The following is a 19303-nucleotide window of genomic DNA, read 5'->3' as shown; positions in this document are numbered from 1 at the left end:
GCTTAGAGAAGTTTCCCACATACTAATGGCGACTTTTACGGTACTATAGTGGCACACGCATATCTACCTTGCGTCTACCTTCGTGTCTACTTTAGTCTCTAATTTTGCGCGTACCTTTTTGTTTCTGGTTTTTTGTTTATCTTTGTTTTTATCCTTTTGTTTTCCTTTTTGTCGACCTTTTTGTCAACCTATGTGTCTATTTTTAAGTCTACCTTTAAGTCTACCTTTGTGTCTACTTTTATGTCTACCTTTATGTCTACTTTTATGTCTACCTTTATGTGCACCTTTACGTCTACCTTCATGTCTACTTTATATCTACCTTTATGTCTACCTTTGTGTCCACCTTTTTGTCTACATTTATGTCTACCTTTATGTCTACCTTTATGTCTACATTTATGTCTACCTTTATGTCTATCTTTGTGTCCACCTTTTTGTCTACATATATGTCTACCTTTATGTCTACCTTTTGTCTGAACAGACAACATTGAAAAGGCAGTAGCAATAGACGTGGAATGAACATTTATGGTCAGCATAAAGCTATAAGTACGTAGAGTTATCAAAATAAACCAAAAAACATTTTCACAAGGCAATAAAGAGCTTTACCTTTGCGTGCGTAGTTGGATGTCATGACAATACATATATTTACACATAAGGTGTCAGATTACGAAAGGAGGGAACGATGTAGGTAAGTTTTTGTATTTTACTGTATCGTATCTGTTCATGATGAGAAAGGGAAAATATGCGTTTGCTTATAGGCATTTACGACACAAACTTTCAAGCCTTGGATAAATTTATTAGGTTGATGGAGATTTTACCTAATAGTTAAAGTTCTTCAAGCTTCGTGCAACGCATATTACATGATAAAATTATACGATAAACTTTATCCATTATTTAGCGACCTTTGTGCAACCGACCCCTGGTAGCAAAGCACATGCATCTTGTGCTATTGATGAAGACTGGAGCCAGTGGTCGTTCATCGTGAGCAGTTAATAGGTAAGTCACACCATCTTCTGTTTGTCACGACAAGATTGCGTCACAAGGGTCGTTTACATAAGGATGTTTGAAACACATTATTTTATTCCGATCTTCTCCTTTCCATTGTGCCATGCTGTTCAGACATTCTGTATCCTTGAGAAACCAAAATTCGATTCTTTTCTCGCAGAGAAACCCAAAAGGTCTCTCAAACCTAAATTTACTTGAGCATTTCGTAAGTTGATCAACCGACTGGCAAGTTCCCAATTTGGTTGAGGTGCCATAATTCGCTTCCAGGCAAAGTCCCCACCAGGTCCTAGTCCTCGCTCGCCTTAATGTAATGACATAAAATAAGGAGAATGATGTCATTATTTTCGCTTAAATGGAAACCTTTTGATTTAGAGGTTGGGCCGTCGTCATTGTCAACCAAAATGCATTGCGCGCTGATGTTAATGTTATTTGCATGTTTCAGGGAAATAGCCTTAAGACTGTTTAACTACAATTGTTTATCTAATGCATAAATCTTCGCGTGAATGGAAACCTTTGATTTAGAGGTTGGGCCGTCGTCATTGTACAACCATAGTGCATTGCGCGCTGATGTTAATGTTATTTGCATGTTTCAGAGAAATAGCCTTAAGACTGTTTAACTACAGTTGTTTATCTAATGCATAAATCATCTAAGACGATCAAAAATGTTCAAGATTTGATAATGAACTTGTATGTTGCTTTAATCTATGAGCTAGCAAGATTAAAAAGTTGATATTCTATTTGTAGTTAGCTAGAACTATTAACACAAGTATATAAACTAAGCTTAACGTTATAAAATACAAGCAATTAACATATTTAATAAGTAAAATTTGTTCACTGCATAAATATTCCGCCCTATCTATGACTACTAACTACGTCTGTTTCCACTAATTACATTGATTTATCATATCCGTCTGTTTTAGTTTTAGTTATAGGAGAATATCGCATGTTTTGTGAAAAATAACAATGTTTTTTTGATTTTGGGCACTCGCCCTGTTTAATTTTTTAGTTTTATCTTGAGTAATCAACTGATTCAATATGTTTGCCTTTGTTAGGTAGTAAATTGAAGTAACTAATGTAAATTTTCTTGAGCCCGTTTTAAAACCTTTTATAAACTTTCCGAATCTCTTTCATCTCATTCGTGAGTCGGTCTCAATGGCATTTAATTTTATAATAGATGATCATGAACCGCAAAATTAATTCACGCAAAGCACCATGGATAACAGTCTCTCTAAATACACAGCAAATATGATAAACACTGACCTATATGCCAAATGCGGCTTAACGTAGGTACAACGATCCTGAAACCTGTGTCGTTGTTATGTTTTCCAAGTACCAGTCCCATAGACTCACACCAGTCATCTTGCTTATCGGCAAAAAAATCCATTTCTAGGGATTTGAAGTATAACCACATGGACTGGTTCAAGCCGTACGCGATCCCGCGCAGCGAACGGGCATTTCGTACAACAAACGTGTCCGGATGCGCGTTGATCATGTTCTCTCCAGCCCAACCTCCGAGTGCAAACTGTAAGATACCTTTGTTACGACGTTTTATCTCGCTCGAGTACCACATGACCTTGACGAAGTCCGGTGATAGGATCGCATCTTCCTCGATGAACAAAATATCGCGATCGTAACCGTGCAGTAGGCCATTGAAGATTGTTTCTGTGCATTAAATAGAGGTAAGATGTATGAAATTTTGTTGGGTTATTCTCGTTCAAAAGTGATCAACCGAATGTTGTTGCATTTAACCGTATGGTTCAATCATGCATAGCGTCAGTGAAACTTTGGTCCTGGGTAACGAGGGATTATAGATGTTAGCATGTTGGCATTTAAAGTTTTTGGCGAAAGCTCCCAGCACTTTATTACATGGCAAGCGTCACTTTCGGAAAAATGGCGCGCTTTGATTGGCTCAGAAACATATTGTCAGTCCGTTATTTTCTCGTAATTGACCACGGTGCAAAACGCGTAATTTTACAGTCAAATGTAAACAAACTTCGTAAAGCAAACAGCAAAACGCAAAAAAAAAACGACGCAAAACACCATTTGCGAATGTGAGTCGAAGGAAAAATACTCGGAAAGAGTTTAACTATCCAGACAATACAATTTGAAACGATTTCTCTTTTACTGACAAAAAACAAGAAAAGTGAAAGGCAACCCGTACTAAACAGCAAAAACGAGAAAGAAACAATCTTCGTTTCAGGCCAAACAATGCCATATCATAAAACTTTTACTAACCTCGCTTTCTCGGTCTTTACTGAGAATTATCGGTCCTCTGTCTTTTTTTACATACCTCTCCCTACGGGCTCGGTCTGTAGAAAAACACCTCGGTCCGATATTTCTCGGTAAAGACCTCGAGCTCAGTTATTAAGGGCTTATTATTCTTTTTTGACCTACTGAGTTTCACTTTATGTTTCAAGTATTACGCACCATCGTAAGTCGCATTGTACACTGTCTCTAGTACAAACCACCAGTGTAATTTCAGCCTCAATGCATAATTTACTTTATTGTTGTATCTATCATCTCTCCCAACCATCCATACGTAGGGTTGACACACAGTGACCTCGTCGATGGCTTCCAATGTCTCCTTTACATCTTGCTCGGTCGTCTTCGGGGTACGGTCTAAGGCAAAAACACAGACCGAAGATTTATCGATGTCTTTAGAAGCTACTGTTATAGATGCCAGACACTTTCGAAGGTATTTCGCACGGTACGACACGAAGAAGACAAAGACTCCTCGCCAAGGTTTGAATTCAGACCAAAGAGGCGTTGAATATCGTTCGATCCATTTGGGTAAAATGTTCAACTTTCTTTTTTCCCGTTTTATTCTGCCAACTCTTGGATTTGTTTGTCTTTTTAAGTCTACAATGAGATTTCTTACGACTTGGATTCCATCTTCAATTCTTCTCAATTCCCTTCCACTTCTCTTTGACTGTATATTCATTGAAGTACATCTTTTTGACGTTTGATGCTGTTCCGAAGTGAACTTCCACAACAACAACGTACAAAACAAAAACAAGGAAAAAACGATAAGGAAAGCGATTCGTAATTTAGACATTTTAACAAACCTTCAGCTTTCAATACAGCGTGTTTGTTTTCATATGTTAGTACGTATTCTTTCAATACAGCGTGTTTGTTTTCATATGTTAGTATGTAGTCTTTCAATACAGCGTGTTTGTTTTCATATGTTAGTACGTATTCTTTCAATACAGCGTGTTTGTTTTCATATGTTAGTATGTAGTCTTTCAATACAGCGTGTTTGTTTTCATATGTTAGTACGTATTCTTTCAATACAGCGTGTTTGTTTTCATATGTTAGTACGTATTCTTTCAATACAGCGTGTTTGTTTTCATATGTTACTTTGTATTCTTTTATTGTTTACTGTGTGAAAAATATTTTCGTGGCCGTGAATAAATTGCTAAGTGACCAAAATCGCCTGGAAATTTTTCACAACACATGCCAACTTGGCACTTTCAATGTGTTTTATATTGAAAGCTCTTTATATTAACATGTATTGATGACAGGTGAAATTGTCCACGAATAACGAAAAATTTAAATTGTCATCTCGCCACACTTCATTTACATATTTAGCTCAGTGGGAGTTTAATTAATCGAGGGCTTTAACATGGGATAGATAATCAAGCGACTTTGATTGCTTCGTTTGAAGTGTAGACGGTGTTCTGGGGATTTTTTTCAGATCCGTATGTGTTGTATATAATCAATTGTTCGGCTCTTTCATAAAAAAACGTGTTGAATGAATGAACGATTATCAAGTCAATGATAAGGTATTCTTTAGGATTAGGGAGAGAATTTTGAAATTCTTTTTATGAAAGTTTGGCGTCAAGACAACGATGTAACGATAAGACAATGTCCCAATTTAGAAACAAAGAGTTGTCTTACTGTGTTGAGTTTTTTCGTTTAGCGCATATCTTATTATGCATGTGATTAGCATAGTGGCAGCCAGTTATTGCTTTTTTTTTGCCAATCGGTGCACTGAGCTGGCTTGCCGCAGGTAGTAACTATTTAAATATACAGCGCTAAATTTCACAGTGAAGTAGGACCACTGATTGTTTCTATATTGTGGTAGTATATAGGATTAGGGAGGGAAGTTTACAATTCTTGGTATGGAAGTTTAACTAGCGTGCAAAATTGACGTTTGACCAGTGATGGTGCATGATAATTTTTTCAGTAAATATTGAACTTATGCAGATTTTTTCCTCCCATATCCACCCTATATTCTAAATATGAACCTTCTAAACACTTAAAGCACTTCAGAAAGATTGTTTCTTTATGGACTTCATGGTGTCTAAAATATTTTCACCGACACCTGCGCTGTTTGTGTGGACTGGCAATTTCTCATTAAATACGTGTTTAAGTTTTATAATGTACTGCAGACAAGTAGAAGATACGGAATGGCTGATTTGCTTTCTTCAAATGCTTTGAAGTGTCAGAATAACAACCTGTTATCATCCAGCTCGGTCCTATGAAAGAGCATTAGTGCATTTAAGACTAATGCGGAGTTTGAAACACTTCATAAGAAGAAAACCTGACACATATGCTCTCCCATGCAGAAGACAAATTCCGTATGAATTTACCTTACCCCGTCCCCCATGAGTAATTTCCCTCTCCATCAAGCCTTTTCAAAATACGATTTTACAGGTATTTTGAGCTATGAAGTGAAGACTGGTCCATCTCACCGTCAACAGTTGGTGGGTAAGTCTTCCTATACATGTCAATGTGGTATCTGCTCATGAGGGGAAAGGAAAACTATTCGTTTGTTTTTTTTCCATCTATCAGCAGCGTATTGCTTCCTGTTTTTCCAAAACTCACGTTACTGATTTGATGCAATTTTTACAAAGTGAAACTAAATAACATCATTGGCTCACAAACATCTTACGTCTATGGCCATATGTCGTTCTATGAAGACCTGTATGTCTTCATACAAAAATTTTTCCAGATTTCCTTGACTATTTTTCTTGAATTTTCCAACGTTTTCAAAAAAATTAGTTTTGGGGGGGGGGGCAGTTATATGCTTATATTTAGCTCTTTTTGGCTTCTTTTCAGTGCAACACATAAATTGTTCATAATAGTTAGACATAAGCATTCATCGACAACAATTTCGTTATGAAAAATGGGGAGTGAAGACTTTGGAGGGAGAAACTGGAAATAATCATACTCGACACTTTGATGATTTGACTCAAATACTTGAACATTGTAGTGTCAAATTTCGTATCAATTGGTATTTATTGCGGGTGGAAATATGCCTTCGAAATACTTCCGCAGAAACTGCAGTCACAATTCTATGCTGCAGTCACAATTTTGAACGGCAGTTACAGTCACAATTCTGAACTGCAGTTACAATTCTAAACTGCCGTGACAATTCCGACGTCACGCATTTTAACGTGAGTTGATGGTTAGGTAGGCTTAGGACCTTGGAGTTCAGTGAATACCTCAGAAATCTGACCACCCCTAGTCTGCACCTGATCTCACCAATTATTTGATGGAAAGGTAACTGATGGTAACTAAAAGTATCTGATGGAAAGGTAATAAAAAAATAAAGCAGTTTTCTCTGCAAACGTACTTTGTTGATGGCATGCTCCTTGTCAATGTCCTGTTATCAAGTATTGCGTCCTAACTGCAGGGACGTCTCGTACTTAGATCCGCGCGCAGTTACTTGGCTATTAATCTTGGTTATTGCAAAACCTCATGGAAAATTGTATACTCTTATTAGATTTCAAGTGAAATATCTCAATTATTAAACAGTGTTTCAACGGAAAATGCAAAATGAAGATAAGACTTTTCTCAAATTAAATAATGCTTGACCCAGTCTAAACGTAAAATCTCGAATTTGGCTTCTTTTTGGCTGAATTGGCCACTTTATCCGCTGTTTGAATTAGATTCAGTATGAAATTCATCAAGGCAATGATAACGACTAGGTCAAGTTTACAATATGAACGTTATTCATCAAGGTAATCATAAAGACTAGTTCACGTTTACAATATGAACGTTATTCGTCAAGGTAATGATAAAGACTAGTTCAAGTTTACAATATGAACGTTATTCATCAAGGTAATCATAAAGACTAGTTCAAGTTGACAATATGAACGTTATTCGTCAAGGTAATCATAAAGACTAGGTCAAGTTTACAATATGAACGTTATTCATCAAGGTAATGATAAAGACTAGTTCAAGTTTACAATATGAACGTTATTCATCAAGGTAATGATAAAGACTAGTTCAAGTTTACAATATGAACGTTATTCATCAAGGTAATCATGAAGACTAGTTCAAGTTTACAATATGAACGTTATTCATCAAGGTAATGATAAAGACTAGTTCAAGTTTACAATATGAACGTTATTCATCAAGGTAATCATGAAGACTAGTTCAAGTTTACAATATGAACGTTATTCATCAAGGTAATGATAAAGACTAGTTCAAGTTTACAATATGAACGTTATTCATCAAGGTAATCATAAAGACTTTGTCAAGTTTACAATATGAACGTTATTCATCAAGGTAATCATAAAGACTAGTTCAAGTTTACAATATGAACGTTATTCGTCAAGGTTATCATAAAGACTAGATCAAACTTTCAGTGTGAACGTTATTCATCAAGAGCTTATCATTAAGATGAAGACACGAGAATAGATATTAAACCCGAGTGTCAATACCTGGATTGACCTCTGTAAAAATGAACGTCGTATACATTCATTAAAGAAAAGGAAAATAGTCTTATGTTTGCCAACATTCAGTAAGCAAGTATTTACTTATTCTTTATGACAAAACCGCCTCACAAGCTCTGTCAAAAGGATCTTGTACATAAGGATGTTTGAAACACATTATTTTAGTCCGATCTTCTCCTTTCCAACGTGCCATACTGTTCGGACATATCGTATCTTTGAGAAACCAAAATTCGATTCTTTTCTCGCAATGAAAGCCCAGAAGGTCTCTTAAACCTAAATTCACTTGAGCATTTCCCAAATCAATCAATCTACTGGCAAATTCCCAGCTTGGTCGAGGTGTCACACCTCGCTCCATGCGGAAATCTCCACTGGGTCCCAGTCCACTTTTGCCTAAAGGTAAAGACAAATACTGAAAATAGTGTCATGATTTTTGTCATGACTGGAACTACTGTTTTATTAACGGGCTGTGTTGTTTTACTGCTTTCCATATTTCGTAATGCACTGCGGGCTTATGTTGGTAGATCTTGTTTTATACGATTTCTACAAATAACAAATGTCGATGATTTCAATGGCCACCAACTGTTGAATGAATGATCGCAAAGCACCATGGATAACAGGGACTTAAGCTCACAGCAAATATTGTAGACACTGACCTATATGCCAAAGGCGACTTAAAGTCGGCACGACGATCCTGAAGCCAGTGTAGTTGTTATGTTTCCCTAGTACCAGTCCCATAGACTCACACCAATCATCTTGTTTGTCGGCAAAAATGCAATTCTAGGGATTTGAAATATAACCACGTGGACTGGTTCAAGCCATACGCGATCCCGCGCAAAGCTCGCGACGTCCGCACAACAAACGTGTCCGGATGCGCGTTGATCATGTTCTCCAGCCCAACCTCCGAGTGCAAACTGTAAGATACCTTTGTTACGACGTTTTATCTCGCTCGAGTACCACATGACCTTGACGAAGTCCGGTGATAGGACTGCATCTTCCTCGAGGAACAAAATATCACGTTTGTAACCATGCAACAGGCCATTGAATATTGTCTCTGTACATTAAATAAAAACAAGATGATATAGGTTAGTGATGGAGTTTTTTAGTTGAAAATATTGATGATTGTCCGAATGCAACTGTGGTTTACGAACTTTTCAGTGAGGAATTTAATTCTCGTTATTACATTGGTGAATCTATTTCCCATCTGTCCACAAAGGATTAAAGTACATACACTTTCTGACACGAAAGACAAGTGCTGCTCAAAAATAAACGTATTAGTCATTGCCATGCATGTTTAAACAAAGACCAGCATTAATATTGGTATGACCAACTGAGCTATGAAGTGTGACTTCAAGGTCAGAGCACTGCACCGGCACCGCAGAGGTCAGGGGTTCGAATCCCGTTGAGTCACCTGATTTTTTCAGGTCCTGAGACGATTGCTTAAATTGTCCAGCAAAGTGCGAAGATCATATCTACATTTAATTAAATAATACAGTAAGGGATTTACTGGGGTGTATATTTGTCCTAATATTTCCTAGTGGACTCGCGAGAATGAGTGCCAATTTCCCTAAGAAATATTATACCTAAGAATCAAGCCAAAGTAATGGTGATTTGTCTTTAATGTAGTACACTTTCCAAATTTCGTGTAAAGGTAACAGAATGTTCTTCCAATCATCGTAAAAAGTAACAAGACGTAAAAATCCAAACTAGAGCACCCCGTCCCCATAACAAAATCATCCACGTTCCTTGATTTTCTATTTTAACGATATGTCATCCTATAAAGACTGAATATTGAAAATCTCGTGGAAATGGGACGTATGATTATTGTAATTGTTAGCTGCACGCAAAGGTGATAACATAATCTAGTTTGTCTAGATAAATCTTATAAAGTATTACCCACCATCGTAAGTCGCATTGTAGACTGTCTCTAGTACGAACCACCAGTGTAATTTTAATCTTAAAACATAATTTTCTTTTAGTTTGCCTTTTTTCGCCTTTTTCTTAACCACCCATACGTAAGTTTGACACATAGTGACCTCGTCTATGGCTTCCAATGTCTCCTTTACATCTTGCTCGGTCGTCTTCGGGGTACGGTCTAAGGCAAAAACACAGACTGAAGATTTATCGATGTCTTTAGAAGCTACTGCAATAGATGCCAGGCACTTTCGAAGATACTGCGTACGGTACGACACGAAGAAGACAAAGACTCCTCGCCAAGGTTTGAATTCAGACCAAAGTGGCGTTGAATATCGTTCGATCCATTTCGGTGGTACTTCCAATTTTTGTCTCGTTAAATCTAAAATTAGCTTTCTTATCACATCGATTCTGTTGCCCATTTTTTTCATTTCTAATGCGATCTTTTTCAATTGCAATTCTGTTGATGATGATCCTTTCGTCATCTGATGCTCCGACGCGAACTCCCTCAGCAGAAAAATGCAGCAAAATGGCAACAGAGAAACGATGATCAGGAAATAGATTCGTAACTTGAACATTTTAGCGAATGTTTTTTCGTTGCACCGATTTATTCACTGCAGTTTGGTGTGAGGTTACGCCAAACTATGCCATTGTGTCGAACGCCGAACAAAATTTAACTCTGTGCGTCATTTGTTTACATAAGTTAATTAATTTTCTGATCACGCTATTCTTGTTCGACGTTTTTACCCCCAAACTAATCGTTTGATGATCTTACACATCGTTGACTTGAAAAGCCCTAAAAATGACCTGCTTCGAAGGTAATCTGTATGATGTGAATTTGTTTTCAAATTCCACTCAGCAAAATGTTGAAAGACTCCACGAGGAAACTCATGGCAGAAGGCAGTGAAGCAAAGGTGAAGCCTAATTATATACGCAAACTTACTTCCGGGTGCCACAGCGAGATACAAATTACTATAGAAATGTATGGCGGACAACGTTTACAAACATGGATTTTCAAATATTTAAGACCTTTCGCGACTCCTTACTAACTTCAAGCATTAGTCATGGATAAAACAGGTTATGCGAATCGATTTGACATCAAAATGTTTCCGATAGCTGTAAAATATCGACTTAAGAGTTGATTTAAAAGTTGTACATGAGAATGTATTTTGTCCCATGTTGCCAATGCAAGATAGTTCACTGCTCGCTTTCCAATTTCTGAGGCATTTATGATCTAGTATACGTTTTAATTCTTTAGAAATGAGGTGAGTTACATTATTTATAATTTTTTCTTTATGTTGAGAGATTGTTGACATTTTATTTTTGTTGTAACTTCATTTTTCATGAGCAAAGTACTACTGATGCTTAAACAAGACAAGTTTATTTAGTTTCCATTTCTGTAGTTGTTTTTCTCAAATGGTATGGTCGCACCTTGCTGTAGCATTTAGATATGGTCTTAATGAGTAAATATGATTTTCGTGAACTATTCACTAGTAGTATTCAACATGTGTGCATTGAGATCCTTGAATGTGGTCCTCAAATCTATACCATTTAATACAGACGCAGCAATACCATCAGGAATTCCTTTCCCTTGCAGTAAATTTCCATTTGTAGCTGCCAACATTTTCTGAGCTGCAAGCACCTCTCTGTTTCATTGCATATTACTATAACACTTGCTGTTGGCTTAAACAAATTACCCCTGTCTTTTAAAGTCAGGAAAGCAGACTCATTTTTATGGTTTCTTGAACCGACTGCTTCATGACAAACAGGACAGTTTATTTTCTTTTGCACCATCTGGGCAACATAGCCGGCCATGTACGATATTACCACCTTTTTACATTCAGTAAATTTCATTTTCCTCTTCTAAGTGCTAAGCAAATTCCAGAAGATCATAGCTAGTATGAATGTTTATATTAATGCCTTCAATTTTTTTCCAAAAAGATTAAAATTATTCTTAAGTTATGAATGTAGTTAGGGATGGTATGAATATGAATTGCAGTTGACATTAGAATCCTTTTCAGCAATAGTTTGATTATCAGTCTTGAGTCTTGTAGTAATAAGAAAGACAAGAGCTTTATTCCACTTGTAAAGTGTGACTTTAACAATCGAACAGTTGACCAATTTACAGCTGTAGACAATAAACTGTTGCTGAGAAGCGGTATTCATGGCTGTAAAGCAATTAGCACAAGACAATATGAAACTGTTATACTGGATACAAATGGATACACTTATAATTATAAACTGTGGACACAGTCTTATGTTGCTGTAAATAATTTAAATCTGCTTAAGGGACAAACCAAAACCAAGATGATTATAAAGATTAAACAATGCACCCAGCTTTTGCACTCTTTAAGGGCCTGCAAATTCATACCTGGCTGACTACATTACCTTGATGTTTCAAAAGCAGTTTACTAATGTAAGTGTCCTAATGTGTGTAGAACGCATTTGTTAGATTTTAATGTCAATGAAAATCATACTTCTTTAAATAAATGAGCGCAAAGTGCGAGTATACCATTTGAGAAAAACAAATACAGAAATGGAAACTAAAGATGAAGTGCGAAAGAAACTAAATAAACTTGTCTTGTTTAAGCATCAGTAGTACTTTGCTCATGAAAAAATGAAGTTACAGCAAAAATAAAATGTCAATAATCTCTCAACATAAAGAAAGAATGATAAGAAAAGTAACTCGTCTCATTTCTAAAGAATTGAAAACGTATACTAGATCATAAATGCCTCAGAAATTGGAAAGCGAGCAGTGAACTATCTTGCATTGGCAACATGGGACAAAATACATTCTCATGTACAACTTTTAAATCAACTCTTAAGTCGATATTTTACAGCTATCGGAATCATTTTGATGTCAAATCGATTCGCATAACCTGTTTTATCCATGACTAATACTTGAGGTTAGTAAGGAGTCGCGAAAGGTCTTAAATATTCGAAAATCCATGTTTGTAAACGTTATCCGTCATACATTTCTATAGTAACTTGTATCTCATCGTGGTACCCGGAAGTTAATTTGCATATATAGTTGGCTTCACTTTTGCTACCAGTAGAAGCTATATCCAGTTTATTATCAGATCAGTGGTTGTATCTAATACGTGAGACGATAATGCGTTGGGCCCATTGAGTTCTATAATAACTGGAGCGGCTAACTTTACTGGGGCGAGGTCGCCAAAAAAATGGCGGCCAACGGACGTATTTCCGCTGAAATGATCGCTTTGCAGAAAAATAAAATTCTCGACCTTCCCCTGATGTCTATAGTAAATTATAAAAAAATTTTCAAAAACAAACACGATATCACAGAATATGGATATCGTTAGTTCCATATTCTGTGACGATATCTTTTTTGGCATTTCTTTTATAATGCCAACACTTCAATCGTTCAATTGTTGGATGTCGTAGTTTCCACAAAAAGGAACATATCGCTTCTCACAGGTGAGATAGTTGCTTGGTTTTTTAGTCCGTCAACGATTGAAAACTGAAAAGCAATTATACATGCACTTGAAAAGCCATAAAATACATATTAAAGATCGTATTTTTAAGACTGACTTGAACGCCAAATATACTGATGTTTTCCTGTTTTGTTTATAAAATTCTGCATACTTTTCTGTCATTTGTTAATGCATGAAATCGGAAATTCACCCATTTATTTGCAAAATAGTTTCCCTAAAAGACCCTGCACACATTTTGCTCTGTGAGTAAGTATCAAAAAGAAATGATCAGCCCCAACGGTACCCATGATTTGGAGCAGAGCTTGTTATGTTCTATTTGCTGACAACATGCAGGGAAGATCAAGGAATAAAGATGACTGGAAGATGTTATTGACCAGGCAGAGTCTTAAAAAATGATAATGCTGTAAAGATAATTGATTTATTGTCTGCCCTATCCAGAGTTATTTAATATGATCGTGGTCAAATTCTATGGATGGAGACAATGGAATCATTAAGGATGTCTTGAATGCTTTGAAGTTAAAGTTCATGATCCAAAGAAAGATGGCAAGAAGGTTGTGTGTCTTTTGACGCTTAATGAAATGTCAATTCACAAACATGTAAAATGGAAGGCCATAAAGTTTGTCTATGTAAACATTTGTACTGAGATTGATGATGACTCGATGCAGATGTGAAGCTTCAAACTGTATAAGCCATTGGGTTTTATGTAACTTAATGTTTAAATCATGTCATATCTTTATCAAAATATTTTAGTTGAGTGTTGTTTGAATGTTACTAATACCTAATGCACTATACTGAAGAATTAAAGATTCAGTGATGAAACCTTCAAAGTTACTGTACTGTATATTTCTTATATATTTCTTATATTTTTTTAAGAAAAATTTGAGCTTATTTACCTATTAGAGTACAGAATGGAGATTGATCATATGCATTATTGCTGCTTTTTTAAAGAAAAGTTTTTCACTTTTCAAAGCTTTTCTACAAATTTTCTGCTTCTTATTTCTTATCATGAGATTGATGATATAGAGGTAATATAATCCAATAACTTTCTAATTTCTAAAAAGCTATTAAGTTTCTAGCATAAAAGTACACTATAGGTATGTAATTCATTTGGTTTTATTGCCTTGCTATGACATATCTACTTGCACTACATTCATGTATGAAGAAAACACCAGATGTGGATACTCAGAGAACAAAATGCACTACCAACTGCTTATGAAATTTATTATTGAGGTGAAAACTATGTTAATCATTCAAATCGTGCACTTATTGCAAATATAGGAAAAACAAAACAAAGTGAAAAAGAAAGGTAGAAGTATTAAAACTACAAATGAATTATAAACACCATTGGAAGCATAAGTGTTTTGATGATTATTTGCATTTTGCCCAATTCATATATCAATACAACAAAATCAAAATGTGCTACAACTTTACAGTATTTAATGCAGTTGCACTTCAGAACATCACAAAAAGGTTCCTTAAAGTAATTTATATACAATATTGTTTGTTTTCATTTACCAAACCTATGCAGACTTGAGTCTTTGAAATTTCATATGAAACTCAATTACAGAAAATTCGTAAATATCCAGAGATGTAATATGTACTTTTTCAAAGTAACAAGTAAAAATCCTACAATTGTGTCGAAAAAAGCCATTGCCCATTGCATGAAAAGAAGCAAAATAGCAATGATAACAAATAAGCAAACTTCTCTCTCGTGAACCGTGGAGATGAACTATGATATACTTTTTGGTATAGACTAAAGAGTTTAATCGATCAAACAAGTTTGACGCTGGTAAGAAAACGACGCACATCTGCATTCATACATGTGTAGCCGACATATAGGTCTTTCGTCGATAGTTATAAATGCATCCTCGTAGGAGCACATAACTGACAACCACAGTTGACTCGCTGTTATGAATTTAAGGTTTTTACCTTGATTTTCATCAAAAAATTGCTTGCCGAATCCCAAATACACACATACATTTTCCTCACTCTTTCCTCAGGAGGGAGTGGGAAATTGTGAAATTTTCGGAAAAGCGGTCTATTTCGGTAAATCTCAGCGGCAAAGGACGAAATCCGCCATTTTTTCGGCGTCATCAGATATCTAAGGCCGCGCTTGAGATAGCCGCTCTAGTTATTATAGAACTCAATGGTTGGGCCCATTGAGTTCTATAATAACTGGAGCGGCTAACTTTACTGGGGCGAGGTCGCCAAAAAAATGGCGGCCAACGGACGTATTTCCGCTGAAATGATCGCTTTGCAGAAAAATAAAGTTCTCGACCTTCCCCTGATGTCTATAGTAAATTATAAAAAAATTTTCAAAAACAAACACGATATCACAGAATATGGATATCGTTAGTTCCATATTCTGTGACGATATCTTTTTTGGCATTTCTTTTATAATGCCAACACTTCAATCGTTCAATTGTTGGATGTCGTAGTTTCCACAAAAAGGAACATATCGCTTCTCACAGGTGAGACAGTTGCTTGGTTTTTTAGTCCGTCAACGATTGAAAACTGAAAAGCAATTATACATGCACTTGAAAAGCCATAAAAATACATATTAAAGATCGTATTTTTTAAGACTGACTTGAACGCCAAATATACTGATGTTTTCCTGTTTTTGTTTATAAAATTCTGCATACTTTTCTGTCATTTGTTAATGCATGAAATCGGAAATTCACCCATTTATTTGCAAAATAGTTTCCCTAAAGCAAAAGACCCTGCACACATTTTGCTCTGTGAGTAAGTATCAAAAAGAAATGATCAGCCCCAACGGTACCCATGATTTGGAGCAGAGCTTGTTATGTTCTATTTGCTGACAACATGCAGGGAAGACCAAGGAGTAAAGATGACTGGAAGATGTTATTGACCAGGCAGAGTCTTAAAAATGATAATGCTGTAAAGATAATTGATTTATTGTCTGCCCTATCCAGAGTTATTTAATTTGATCATGGTCAAATTCTATGGATGGAGACAATGGATTCACTAAGGATGCCTTGAATGCTTTGAAGTTAAAGTTCATGAACCAAAGAAAGATGGCAAGAAGGTTGTGTGTGTTTTAATGCTTAATGAAATGTCAATTCACAAACATATAAAATGGAAAGCCATAAAGTTTGTGTCTATGTAAACATTTGTACTGAGATTGATGATGACTCGATGCAGATGTGAAGCATCAAACTGTATAAGCCATTGGGTTTTATATAACTTAATGTTTAAATCATGTCATATCTTTATCAAAATATTTTAGTTGAGTGTTGTTTAAATGTTACTAATATCTAATGCACTATACTGAAGCATTAAAGATTCAGTGATGAAACCTTTAAAGTTACTGTACTGTATATTTCTTATATATTTCTTATATTTTAAGAAAAATTTGAGCTTATTTACCTATTAGAGTACAGAATGGAGATTTATCATATGCATTATTGCTGCTTTTTAAAGAAAAGTTTTTCACTTTTCAAAGCTTTCTACAAATTTTTGCTTCTTATTTCTTTTCATGAGATTGATATATGGTTAATATAATCCAATAACTTTATAATTTCTAAAAGCTTTTAAGCTTCTAGCATAAAAGTGTACTATAGGTATTTGATTCATTTATATTGCCTTGCTATGACATATCTACTTGCACTTCATCATTCTTGTATGAAGAAAACACCAGATGTGGATACTCAGAGAACAAAATGCACTACCAACTGCTTATGAAATTTATTATTGAGGTGAAAACTATGTTAATCATTCAAATCGTGCAATTATTGCAAATATAGGAAAAACAAAACAAAGTGAAAAAGAAAGGTAGAAGTATTAAAACTACAAATGAATTATAAACACCATTGGAAGCATAAGTGTTTTGATTATTATTTGCATTTTGCCCAATTCATATATCAATACAACAAAATCAAAATATGCTACAACTTTACAGTATTTAATGCAGTTGCACTTCAGAACATCACAAAAAGGTTCCTTAAAGTAATTTATATACAATATTGTTTGTTTTCATTTACCAAACCTATGCAGACTTGAGTCTTTTTGAAATTTCATATGAAACTCAATTACAGAAAATCCGTAAATATCCAGAGATTTAATATGTACTTTTTTAAAGAAACAAGTAAAAATCCTACAATTGTGTCGAAAAAAGCCATTGCCCATTGCATGAAAAGAAGCAAAATAGCAATGATAACAAATAAGCAAACTTCTATCTCGTGAACCGTGGAGATGAACTATGATATACTTTTTGGTATAGACTAAAGAGTTTAATCGATAAAACAAGTTTGACGCTGGTAAGAAAACGACGCACATCTGCATTCATACATGTGTAGCCGACATATAGGTCTTTCGTCGATAGTTATAAATGCATCCTCGTAGGAGCAGATAACTGACAACCACAGTTGACTCGCTGTTATGAATTTAAGGTTTTTACCTTGATTTTCATCAAAAAATTGCTTGCCGAATCCCAAATACACACATACATTTTCCTCACTCTTTCCTCAGGAGGGAGTGGGAAATTGTGAAATTTTCGGAAAAGCGGTCTATTTCGGTAAATCTCAGCGGCAAAGGACGAAATCCGCCATTTTTTTGGCGTCATCAGATATCTAAGGCCGCGCTTGAGATAGCCGCTCTAGTTATTATAGAACTCAATGGTTGGGCCACGTTGGACGCCACGAACTTCATATTCACGCGAGCCTTTTAATTAACGAAATCAGATAAAGCCTTCTCTCGTCTGTCCAGGGAAATTCCATTCCTTTCAATTGTTGTAATCTTTGTCGAGGAATCCGCTCCTCAGCTGGTTCACTAACACTCTTCGTTTTGAACCTTTTATTTTACAAGCTAAACAAGCTAGACAAGTACATCACTGGAGTATTTTCACGCTATTAGAGTTAATTTTTTAGAAGTTATTTATACTAACGATAATTACATAAGTCGAGTTTTCCTTTAAGTCATTAGCAGTACTCACTCTTTCATTGCGTTTCAAGTTCTCACGCGTTGCAACAAAATGAAGAACTGACTAAACAAACAAAGAACTTACAAAACGTACTTAAAACAAAGAAATGTTAAAGGAAAACTAACATAGTTACGACAATTTTATAGCTAAGCAAAAAGAATGCAATATCCCACAATCTTGTTTTCTTTCTAAGTTTGTGGTTGTGCCTTTACCACGTTATTTGTGTAATCATTGTCGTCCAATTTTATATCGTCTTCGGCGTTCTTTATCGCAGTGTGTTTGCGTGCTATCCGCTCATGCAATTAAATTTTCTGAAATACTCATAATTACCCGCTGCTCCTTTGGAGGCACGCACCTTGCATGTGACAGTGTTTTGTGTCTTCAACCGCTGACCACACTCTTCCGTTATTCAGCGTTAAATCATTTCAAGGTTAAATAGCTGGAATGTTATTAAACAAAAAGAATGCTAGCATAATGCTATAACCAATAACTACAAACAATAACGACCTTATCTAACAACATTTGAGAAGTAAATGGTTTGAACCCGGGAGTATCGTTACATGTTTGTAAATGTAGATCGTCCAGGTTGGTATAGTCCTGAGAAGGATTGTTTTTGTTGTTGTTGACTACTCCTCATTTCACTCTGAAGATGACTACCGCTAAGGTTGTCGAAACGTCAGTCAACAGCAACAAAAACTGTCCTTCTCGGGACTATACCAACCTGGACGATCTACATTTATAAACATTTGAGAAATTAACCTTCCACTCCTCTTCCTTGTAAACGAGACAAATCTACTCAAAAGCAGAGAGCCTTATACGCTACAAGTCCCGGGCTTGTGACCGGTATAGCAGAGTTAAAAGGTGAAAGGTTTATCATAGATTAATCAACTGAATATTCCTGCTCATTTTTGTTTGGAAGCATGTTGAACAGTTCATATGGACAAAGCACGAATTCCATATTAAATATCAGTAACATAATGCGGTGTTGATGTTAGACAATACATCATTGCCCTTGAGTGAAAGCATCCCACTGGAAAAGAATTAATCTAATATCGATGTTAAGCATAGATTGTTACAAGCATCCCGTTTGTAACATATAAGGGACTTGTAGCGTATAAGGCTTTCTGCTTTTGAATAGATTTGTCTCGTTTACAAGGAAGAGGAGTGGAAGGTTAATTTCTCAAATGTTGTTTGATAAGGTCGTTATTGTTTGTAGTTGTTGGTTATAGCATTATGCTAGCATTCTTTTTGTTTAATAACATTCCAACTATTTAACCTTGTGATTATACTTATACATATCGGCATAAAGTCAA

At 35.6% G+C, this 19303-nt stretch overlaps 1 protein-coding gene and 2 long non-coding RNA genes across 3 annotated transcripts; 1 reads left to right on the top strand and 2 right to left on the bottom strand.

The window, feature by feature from the left end:
• Window positions 1-218: 218 nt before the first annotated feature.
• Window positions 219-571, bottom strand: LOC124451935. Its single transcript, XR_006950748.1, has 2 exons — window positions 368-571; window positions 219-296 (listed from the first exon to the last, which is right to left on the bottom strand). It is a non-coding gene; the product is annotated as an uncharacterized LOC124451935 (long non-coding RNA).
• Window positions 426-5890, top strand: LOC124451933. Its single transcript, XR_006950746.1, has 3 exons — window positions 426-993; window positions 2393-2681; window positions 5659-5890. It is a non-coding gene; the product is annotated as an uncharacterized LOC124451933 (long non-coding RNA).
• Window positions 1071-16749, bottom strand: LOC124451931. The gene is made up of 5 exons (XM_047002535.1): window positions 16738-16749; window positions 9915-10381; window positions 3430-3758; window positions 2263-2664; window positions 1071-1303 (listed from the first exon to the last, which is right to left on the bottom strand). The coding sequence occupies exons 2-5, from the start codon at window positions 10172-10174 to the stop codon at window positions 1113-1115; spliced, it is 1182 nt and encodes a 393-aa protein (XP_046858491.1). The 5' UTR covers window positions 10175-10381; window positions 16738-16749; the 3' UTR covers window positions 1071-1112.
• Window positions 16750-19303: the final 2554 nt, after the last annotated feature.

The sequence above is a fragment of the Xenia sp. Carnegie-2017 genome, unplaced genomic scaffold (assembly GCF_021976095.1).
Source record: "Xenia sp. Carnegie-2017 unplaced genomic scaffold, XeniaSp_v1 HiC_scaffold_24, whole genome shotgun sequence".
Classification (NCBI taxonomy): domain Eukaryota; kingdom Metazoa; phylum Cnidaria; class Anthozoa; order Malacalcyonacea; family Xeniidae; genus Xenia; species Xenia sp. Carnegie-2017.
Note: the sequence above shows the minus strand (reverse complement) of the source record. Positions and strands in the feature narration are given on the sequence as shown.